The sequence below is a fragment of the Corapipo altera genome, unplaced genomic scaffold, assembly GCF_003945725.1.
Source record: "Corapipo altera isolate COAL_440 unplaced genomic scaffold, ASM394572v1 249, whole genome shotgun sequence".
NCBI classification, from domain to species: domain Eukaryota; kingdom Metazoa; phylum Chordata; class Aves; order Passeriformes; family Pipridae; genus Corapipo; species Corapipo altera.
The window spans coordinates 51,424-61,687 of record NW_020884982.1 but is presented as its reverse complement, the minus strand read 5'-3'; the positions used below and the strand labels follow the sequence as shown (position 1 = coordinate 61,687).

Below are 10,264 nucleotides of genomic sequence, written 5' to 3'. Positions count from 1 at the left end.
GGCAGATTCGGCTCTTTTTTCCGTGGCGAACGTGCTGAGAAAGCGGCTCTGGAGAGAGGGGAGGGAGGGAGGGAGGGAGGGAAGAAGGGAAGGGCGGGCGGAGCGGCGGCGGTGGCGGGAGTGTTCGCCCGTAGCGGGGATGGCGCGGCCGGGCAGGAGGTGCGTGTGCCGGGAGGAAAGGAGGGCTCGCCGCCTGCTCTCGGGGGCTGGGATGGCTCCCAGGGTGGCCCTGTTTTCCTTTCCAGCTGAAAGGGAATTGGCAGCTGGCTGAGCGGCAGGTCCCAGGGGGGTCGCGGTCAGTGGCGCTGGGTCCGGATGGGGGGGGCCTGTCGCTAGTGGGGTCCCTCGGGGTTCAGTGATAGAATCAAAGAGTGGTTTGGGTTAGAAGGGACTTAAAAGATCATCTCGTTCCCTGCCATGGGCAGGGACACGTTCCACTATCCCAGGTTGCTCAGAGCCCCATCCAGCCTGGCCTTGGACACTTCCAGGGATGGGACATCAACAGCTTCTCTTGGCAACCTGTGCCAGGGCCTCCCCACCCTCCCAGGGAAGAATTCCTTCCTAATATCCAATCTAAACCTCCTCTCTGTCAGTTTGAAGCCATTGCCCCTTCTCCTGTCTCTCCGGGCCCTTGGAAATAGTCTCTCCCCATCTACCTTGTGGGCTCCCTTCAGGTCCTGGAAGGCCACAATTAGATCCCCCCAAAGCCTTCTCTTCTCCAGGCTGAACAATCCCAACTCTCTCAGCCTTTCCTCAGAGCTGAGCTGCTCCATCCCTCTGATCATCTTGGTGTCCTTCCTCTCGACTCGTTCCGACAGCTCCATGTCCTTGCTGTGCTGTGCCCCCAGAGCTGGAGGCAGCACTGCAGGGGGGGTCATCCTGGGCCCGGTGTTGTTTAACTTGTTTGTCAGTGACTTGGCTGAAGGGGTCGATGCCTCGTCAGAAAGTTTGGTGAGGACACAAAGCCTGGTGGAGTGGCCGATATCCCAGAGGGCTGTGCAGCCATTCGGAGGGATCTTGACAGGATGGAGAGATGGGGAGAGAAGAACTCTCTGAAATTCAGCAAAGGCAGATGCAGGGTCTGCACCTGGGGAATAACCCCGTGCACCTCTACAGGCTGGGGGTGACCTACTGGGAAGCAGCTCTGCAGGGGAAGACCTGGGGGTCCTGGTGGACAACTGAGCCAGCAGTGTGTCCTCGGGGCAGAAAGGCCAGTGGGATCCTGGGGGGCATTGGAAAGAGCACTGCCAGCAGGATGAAGAGGGTAATCCTGCCCCTCTACTCAGCCATGATGAGGAACATCTGGAGTCTTGGGCTCCTCAGGACAGGAGGGACTCCCCTGGAGTGGGTCCAGCAGTCTGCAGAGATGATTCAGGGACTGGAGCGTCTCCCTGAGGAGGAAAGGCTGAGGGATCTGGGGCTGTTCAGCCTCCAAAGGAGACACTGAGAGGGGACCTCATCCATGTGCGTCAGTGTCTGCAGGGAGGGGACAGAGGATGGACCAGGCTCTGCTTGGGGGTGCCCAGCAATGGCACAAGAAGCCAGGAACTGATGCCCAGGAAGTTCCAGCTGGACATGAGGAAGAACTTCTTTGCTGTGCAGTGACCAAGCACTGAACAGGTTGCCCAGAGAGGGTATGGAGTCTCCCTCACTGGGGATATTCCAGAACAACCTGGACACAGTCCTGTACCATGTGCATTGGGATGACCCTGCTGGAGCAGGGAGGTGGGACCAGATGCCCCACTGTGGTCCCCTCCAACCTGACCCTTCCTTAAATTCTGTGATTCTGTGAAGCATAAATTCTGTGAAGATTCTGTGTGTCTGTGTCCCTGTCAGGGAGCACCCCTCAGGTAGATCCCAGGCTGTGTCCTCTCTGGTCCCCTCAAGTAACACCTGCCCTGACAGCAGCATTTCAAGTGCCTAAAAGTGACCTTGTAGATAAATAATTTCCATTGCACAGTAGCATCTCACAGGCAGTGTGTCCATAAGGACAATGCAATGCTCTCATATGACAACAACAAAAAGTGCTGTTATTTTAAGATTTTTAAAAAATCTGGAAGCTATTCCTGTTAACCCTGTTCTATACAGTAGTACTTGTTATACACATTATCTCTTCTCTCTGGTGACCAGTGACAGGACCCGAGGGAACAGCTGGAGCTGTGTCAGGGTAGAGTTAGATTTGACATTATGAAAAGGTCCTTCCCCCAGAGGGTGGTTGGGCACTGAACAGGCTCCCTGGGGCAGTGGTCACAACACCAAGGCTGCCAGAGCTCAAGGAGTGTTTGGACAACCATCTCAGGGACAGGGTGGGATTGTTGGGGTGTCCTGTGCAGGGCCAGGAGTTGGACTCAGTGATCCTTGTGAGTCCCTTCCAACTCAGGGTATTCTGTGATTCCGTTATTCCCTACCTTTGAACACGTATTGCTTTTTTTTCTTGTAAAACTTACTTTACCCAAAAATGAAATGTTAGCAAGTCAAGATACTCAGACAGAAAGGACTAATAGTATGTATTTTCTTTTGACACAGGAACAGGAAAGTAGTTGATTATTCTCAGTTTGGGGATTTGGAAGATGATGGTAAGTGGCGTGTTCCTGCATGTAACAAACATGCCTGGAACTAATGGAACCACCCACAATGGGTGGGAGGAGAGATGGAGACCTCACAGCAGTGCAGCTTCCTCATGAGGGACTTGATCCTCGTGGGTCCCTTCCAACTCAGCATATTCTGTGATTTTGTGATTCTCTGAAAATACCATCAGAGTGTCTTTAATGAAGTATATTCGTTAAGAATAGTTTGTTAAGCTCTTACTTCTTTCAGCAGAAGGAATCTGGGCACACTGGTTAATATTCCAATTCCACAACCACGTCATGGCTGTAAAGCAGAGCATAAGAGCAGTGTGCCAGGAAACTGTGGAATACACAGTATCTTGTTGCAGTTAAATCTTTCTCTCCGTGCCCCAGTTTTCAGTGGCAGTTAGTTCCATGATGCCCTGACTATTAGTTCACAGGGCTGTAAATGTGAATACAGAGGAAGTGTGAACCATCTCTACATAGGTCTAACGTTTCTCCACAGCTCTCTGTCTCAGTGGGTTTGTGGTAAGGACATAGTAGTCAAATTTGGAGTGTCATTGACCAGAAAAATAGATTGCAAGCTGTCTTTTTCCACAAAGGTCCTTCTTTCCTTCTAAGCCCTAATGGATGTTACTCATTTTTACTCATTTTTCTGGCAGAGTTTGTTTGCTTCCATTTTTGTTTGCTTTTTTTTCCATGCTGTTTGCAGGATCCAGGGAACAGTTTGAATTGGTGGGAAGGGGAGGGCAAAAATAAATAATGTTGAAGGCACTGCATATTCTTAGTTTAAATGTGGTGCATGACTTTTCTTAGTTTCTAGAGCACTTCTAACAATCAAGAAAAATGTATGTTCTCCAAAACCTTTGTGGTCTTAGCTAAGGTTCTCCATCATTTAGAGAATACTGAGGATCATTATTTTTTTTCCTTATTTTGCACTGTAATATGTGTGCAGTGCCCTCAACTGAAAGAAAGGCAGTTTTCATGCCTTCTATTTTTATTTGAAAATTGGAGAAATGCATTATACCTAATAGGAGGCACTATGAAAATGATAGAAAAAAGGGAGCAGCATAGATTTTTTAAAAGTGGAAGTCATTAAGGGGAACAACCCTAAAACACCAGGAACTCAAATCACAGTGGTAGTGATTACTATTATGATATATAATACCAATCCTATCATATCATATTTTATCAATAAGATTGCTGCTCAGTGTATCAAAATCTGGTAACACAGTGGACATTGAAGCTTTATTGCTAATAAAAGCATATATAAAAGAGGTCTTGTTGAATTTTCATTTCAAATACATTTAAGGATAGTATACTTACAGTTGTTGTCTTTAAAAATTTCAGAAAAAAAAGGTTATCTGTGATATATTGTCAGTGTGTGTTGAGATTTAAGTCAAATGACTCCTTTTGGCCCCATGGAAGAGTGTAGGAAAACTCCTGAGAGCTTGTTGCTGTTTTCCAACAGATGAAGACTTTGCACCTTCAAGCAAAAAATCCAGAACACAGCCCAAGGAACCAAAGAAGGAGAAAAAAGAGAAGCAAAAAAAACCACCCAAAGAAGTGACTCAGTCACAAACACAGACACTTAGTAAAAGGTAACAAATGTTGTGGTCAACTCTGTGCTAATACCAATTCTTAGGGGTTTTATATATATATATATATATATATATATATATATATATATAATGTTTTGCAATCATGATACTTCTAAGTGTAGAGTGCTTTAAACATCAGGGTGTACTTTGACTAAATAATTTCAGAAGGTAGTGCTCAGAACATGAAATTCTATAAATAAGTATTGAAATATTTATCTCTTTACAAGTATCTGTATTTTAAAAAGTTCAGTAAGTCAGAAGATCTATAGCACTCATATAATTCTTTTATTATTTACCATGGTTGTGGTTTTTTTTCCAGGTTATCCTTGGATGACAAACTTTATAAGAGAGATTTGGAAGTTGCCTTAGCCTTGTCTGTCAAAGAAAAATCTGCAAATATCCTTGAGGTGCAAAATTCAGAAGAACAAGGTTACTTTGCAGTTCAATGCAACACTCTTTATTCATATGTAGTGATTTTGAACATGGGAATTTATTTTACAGTGAAATAGATTGAAAATCGTACTTTATTTCAAGATGTCCTGATAAGGAAGTGAGAATTTTTAGGTAGTGCCTGTCTTCTTATGTTCTTTTTTTTTTTTTCTGTGAGAAAAGTAAGATCTCCCAAACATATAGTTTGATTAGAGACAGATAAAAACTGTAGCTGTTTTCATTTATTAATATTTCTACTTTTTATCATGTGGTTTTTGTGTGTTGATATTTTATATTTTTTAACTTTTTTTTCTGGATCTTAAAACAGATAAGAGTATTGAATCAGAAAACATACACAAGAGACCCCCTTTTTCCAACTGCAGTGTAGACAGTGAGGTTTTAGGTAAGTTGTTCTCATATTCTGTCTTCAGAAAGAGGATTTAAGTAGCTTATTTCTTTTTTATTTCTATTGTTGCCTTTCACTGATGTGAAAAAACGAGTCTTTGTCTTAAAGATTGAAGGATGCATTAATTTTTTCATTAAGTCTTAAAATGGGGAAACCTGGGGATTGTTGAGTGAGATTGTTACACATCACTAAAAGTCAGTTGGAAAACACAACAGGCATGTGACATTTTTAGATGCTTACTTTATTTCATTCTTTAAGAAGCTACACTTACCCTCTACTCTTTAATGGGTCCATAATGCCTAAGGATCAAATAAACATGACCAAGCATTTGCTGTGCCATTGGAAACTTCATTTTTCCAGTTTTATTTTGGTCCTTCTGTTAGCTTGATTACGGAGAAATGTCACAATAAGAAAGTACAGTTTGGTTGGTTAAAAGAGTAAAATGAGGACCCCAGGAAAGCAAGTGTCAGCGATATGTTTTTGTGTAGTGTAACTCAACATCACCACAAATTAGTTCTGGGAACTCAAATACCTTCTTCTCTTTGAGAAGGAGGATAGATTTGCTGTGAATTTCAGTTAATTGAACCACCTTCTGTTTCCTAGGTCTCAATCAGGTGATGGACGAAGACACACCCAAGGGTGATGGTGGGAAAAGAACAGTGACATCCAAAGTTCCAGCGCGGCAGAAGGTGGTTGACAGTGATGACACAGAGTGTGACACTGACTCTGAGCCAGAGTCTGTCCCCAGTAAGTTCTTCTCCACAAAAACCCTCTCCTTAAATGTGCTTTGAATGTGATGCCTTACAAATAGTTTGTATTTTCAGTGAAATTCCTGCTGCTTCCACTGTATTTTCCTTCCCCCCTTCTCTAATATCAGTGACAACTCAATAGCACTTTCACACTAAATTTAAACAGTTGCAGCTTATTCATACACAGACCCCAAAGTGGCAGAATTCCACAGCTTCCCTGCCTTTGTCTGTCAGGACAAATTTCTTCTGCCCTCCTTGTCCAGGAAGCTGTTGTCTTTTTAAAGAGCTTCTGTTCATTTTTCCTGTGGAATTCTGGGGTTTGCATCAACGTGAAGACTCTGGAGTATGAGCTGTTGGTGGTTTCAGTTTAAGCTTATTTATAAAAATAAGTAGCCTCCCTTCTTTCTTCCTTTCTTCCAATTCTCAGCTCTTGGGAAAGCAAGCTAGTCCATGTCTCAGTCATCTCCCAGTAGGTGACATGTCTGTATAAATATTTACTGCTGAAAGATGGGACAGTCTAGTACCATATTTGCTGTTTCTGCAGAGAGCTTGTGCTGATCAGTCATCTTACATAATGATTTCTCTGCTAAAGAGTGTCTTCCCAAAGTCACTTTTATTTTCCAACCAAGCATCACCTGTAGTTTCTCCTTCATGGACAATGGAACAGAAACCTGAGCCAAGGCAAAAGATGATGTCCAACTCCTCAGAACCAGTTGGGAGGCCTCTACTTGCATCAAGTCCTGTAACACACAGAAAGCCTAAATGGACACCCCCAGGTACGTGTGAGGTTGTAACTGTAAAGAGATACATTAGTTGAGCTTTTAGCAATCTCACCTGAAAGCAAACAAAGAAAATAAACTATTTCAGCAAAATGCTTGCCTTTTTATAAAGAAAGGTTTTCTTTTGACAGATTTAAGATTAAAAAAGAGAGAAAGGATGAAAAGCTATCTCTGTGCTTCTTTTACAGCATTATCCTTAACTCCTTTATCTGGGAAGGAGGGGTTAATGAAATATTTTTCATAGTGTGGATCAAGAGATTGTTTTATGTCCATTTCTCTCTTATTTAGAGCTTTCTTTATCTCTGCTACATGCTACTTAATTATCTATCCTAAACAAATAATATTAGAAAAATGTTTGAGAGTTTTAACTTCTCTAGTAAGGCAAGTGCTTAGAAGCTTTATTTTTGCAGGTGTTTGAACATGCTGCTGCCATTGAGTCCTGCTGTTTGTTTTGATTTTCCTTCTAATTTACTCTTCTGGTTCTCTCTGTTTGGCTCCTTTCCATCAAACTCCCTTTCCCACTTGGAATTGTGTTGTGTGATTCTCTGTGGAGTGCCTGAAAATGCACAGAACACTGGGAACAGTTTTTATGGGCAGTGTTGCTCCAGTGTCTTGCTGGTTAATTAGAAACTGTACACCATTCCAAAGGGATGGATTCCTGGGGAGTGTGCTGATTTTCACATGCTGTGTTGTTCAGACCTCTCTGCAATATCTTTAGAATAGTTTTTTTTGTTCTGTTAGGAAAACTATAAAAAGTCAACAGTCATATGATTTTTTTTTCCCCCTCTGAACCTCTTATACCTTCTTTTTGTTTTAAACTTATTTTCAGCTCCATCAGGAAGCAGTAATTCCTCTGGGAAATACGTTGCTGTTAAGTCACCTACTCACTGCCTTAGACTTGGCCTCTCCAGACTGGCAAGAGTTAAACCACTGCATCCCAGTGCCACCAGCAGTTAAATGGTCAGTGACAAGGTGCCACATGAAGGAAAAGACTGTGGGAAGTGTTTTGCTTATAAACAGCATCATGGCACCATCCATTTTGGAGGACTGTTGTTTATGGATGGTGTTGTAATGAATTTTTATCCTGCAAGTTGCTGGGCATCCTTAAGTGCTACTGAATAATTGTATTATTTAATCAAGGTGACATCTGGGTCACCAGCTCTTTCATGTATTATATTCACAGATGTTGGTTTGTGATAATTTTAATTCTCTAAACTCTTGGCAATAAAATAGCCTAGACAGCAGTATGTATTACAGGAAATACGTTTTTAGAATGTTGTATTTTTAAAAAAACTAAAATAAAGTGCTTTATATAATCTGATTTTATGATTTTACTTTCTTAATTTTGAAAATCACTTCAAATTTTGGCTGCAGTCTGGCAAATATTTTTGCATGTGTATGCCCTTACTGGAAGTCAGCAGTATTAGTTGGGCTCAGACAACGAGGATTTTGGTTGGAGCTCCTCAGGCTTCTCTGAGGACCATGATACCAAGCTTAGGGAGGGGGTTTTGTAGAGCATTGGGGTGACAGTTACTGAGTAATGAAACTGAGCTTTCAAACTTATTGCTCCATAATGTAAATAATTTCCTATCTAAGCATATTGATTATGTTGGACGATGTAGCAAATGCATTTCTTGAGGGATCTGGTCATGACTCTCCGATTTGCATTAACAAAGGAATATCACAGAACCATGAAATGGCCCTGGGTTGGAAGGGACCTTAAAGCTCATCTTGTTCCAACCCCCTGCCATGGGCAGGGACACCTTCCACTAGCCCAGGTTGCTCAAAGCCCCGTCCAACCTGGCCTTGGACACTTCCAGGGATGGGGCAGCCACAGCTTCTCTGGGCAACCTGTGCCAGGGCCTCCCCACCCTCACAGGGAAGAATTTCTTCCTAATATCCAATTTAAACCTGTTCTCTGTCAGTTTGAAGCCATTCCCCCTTCTCCTGTCTCTCCAGGCCCTTGGAAATAAGTCTCTCTCCATCTTTCCTGTGGGCTCTCTTCAGGTTCTGGAAGGCCACCATTAGGTCACCCTGAAGCCAAGCCTTCATTTCCCTGGTCTATACTTTTCTCAGATATTCTGTTAATGGGAAAATCTGTATCTTGTGATTAAATAATAAAAATGTAACAATGCTTACTCAGAACTGTGGGATTTAATAAGGGAAACAAACCTTTTCCCATTATTTTTCTAATGGGAAAAGAAGCACCCAAATGCCATTTCCTGTGATTGAGTGCAACAGGAATTCCATTAACTGCTCTTTAATTTTCAACAGAAGGGTTGGGTATTATTTGCTCTAAACAGATTAAATGTAAACTATGTTTCATGCCTGATCACTTTTGTTGTCCCAACTTCCTTTTCCCCAGCAGACTTGTAACCTGTCAGTGCAAACCACAAAGCTGAAAACCCCTGAGTTACCACTTCCGCCGAGGCTCTGTGCAAAAACCTGCCCTTTGCATTTTAAAACACTTTGTCTTGCTGCTCACAAAGAATTATTGGTCCATCTCCACTCATGTGTGACACGGTTCTCTTGGGAGGAAGCCAAAAAAGCTGTGATAAACAAAAGAACTTTAGTGGGTTAAGGCTGTTTCTGTTTGTGCTGGATCTTTCCTCACACCCACAACATTGTGTACGTTTTAAATGAAGACTTTGAACCTGAGTTGTTCCTGTATATTTGGGATATTGAAAAATCTGAAAATTCATTTTCTTATATTTTGGGCTTTCCCCACAATTTGATTTTTTATTTTAATTGTTCTTGAATATGATTCAATAAATTTAGTTTTCTCTAGGGTTGTCTGAATAAGAGCATGAAAGGACTTTAAGCTTGATCAACTGGCATTGAGTGTAAAAGACAAAAGCTACATATTCCTTAGTGTCTTTAAGCTTCTCTCTGTTTAATGCTCAGGCCTCTCTGTTCCTCTTACCAAATTCTTCTTCATAATGACAGCCCTCGAGGACAAGGTGATCATAATTATGATGTCATTAAAAGTTGTAAGACTACGATGAACAAAGAAATCGTATAAAAAAATAAAACTGATTGAACATGAAAACCAGATATTTATCTGGTTGGTTATCTTTCTGTTTCCCTCCTTGAACACACGACAGGTTTCCTCAGATGTTTCACGGTTTTTTACTTCCAGTAAATCTGCATAAATCTTGCTTTTATTCTAAAATATTTGCAAGATTCATTGAACTGAAGGACTCTAAAGAGTTGTAATCAGACAGTTCTTTTAGGAATACCTTGTGAACCCCATCTCAGCAGAAAGTTTATAAGACAGGCGCATATTTTTAAGAATTATATTAATAATTTTAAAGAATATTATTAATATTTTAAAGAATTTTTAAAATAATTCTTATCTTAAAGAGTAATATAAGTGTAACTATGTAGGAAATCAACATTAGAGGGCACAACAACATCAAGTTATCGTTCCAGTGCAATGGAGCTATATGTATGATATACATATGATTTGTATTTGCATATCAAAGGGTTGGGTGACATTTGGGAGCAAAACATCTAGAACAGGAAAACAAACAGAAATTTAACAAACAACTTTTGTCCAAGTATATCAACAACACAGCTTTAATGCATTTTCATAGGTGAAGGGACTAATAATAGTTACAGTAACAATTTCTGGTTAGTTATGCTTGCTCATAAGATTCCAGACTTAAAAGAGAACAATTTTGGTAATCATCTCTCCTTTTCTAGGCCCCTATTTCAGTCCCATAAGGTGGAG

General features: G+C 41.6%; 1 protein-coding gene across 2 annotated transcripts; it reads left to right on the top strand.

Moving 5' to 3' along the window:
• Nucleotides 1–77: 77 nt before the first annotated feature.
• On the top strand, nucleotides 78–7,852 carry RAD51AP1 (RAD51 associated protein 1). 2 transcript variants are annotated; one of them, XM_027665947.1, is made up of 8 exons: nucleotides 78–159; nucleotides 2,527–2,576; nucleotides 4,039–4,168; nucleotides 4,488–4,597; nucleotides 4,926–5,000; nucleotides 5,607–5,750; nucleotides 6,394–6,528; nucleotides 7,361–7,852. In XM_027665947.1, the coding sequence occupies exons 1-8, from the start codon at nucleotides 140–142 to the stop codon at nucleotides 7,486–7,488; spliced, it is 792 nt and encodes a 263-aa protein (XP_027521748.1). In that variant the 5' UTR covers nucleotides 78–139; the 3' UTR covers nucleotides 7,489–7,852. The 2 variants fall into 2 exon arrangements, with proteins under 2 accessions (XP_027521748.1, XP_027521747.1); XM_027665946.1 differs by having other exon boundaries at nucleotides 6,382–6,528.
• The last annotated feature ends 2,412 nt before the right edge of the window (nucleotides 7,853–10,264 follow it).

Coding starts and splice junctions, on each gene's coding strand:
- RAD51AP1 (XM_027665946.1), top strand. CDS start 140: ATGGCGCGGCCGGGCAGGAG. Junction 160..2,526: donor ATGGCGCGGCCGGGCAGGAG/GTGCGTGTGCCG, acceptor CTTTTGACACAG/GAACAGGAAAGTAGTTGATT. Junction 4,169..4,487: donor ACACAGACACTTAGTAAAAG/GTAACAAATGTT, acceptor TTTTTTTTCCAG/GTTATCCTTGGATGACAAAC.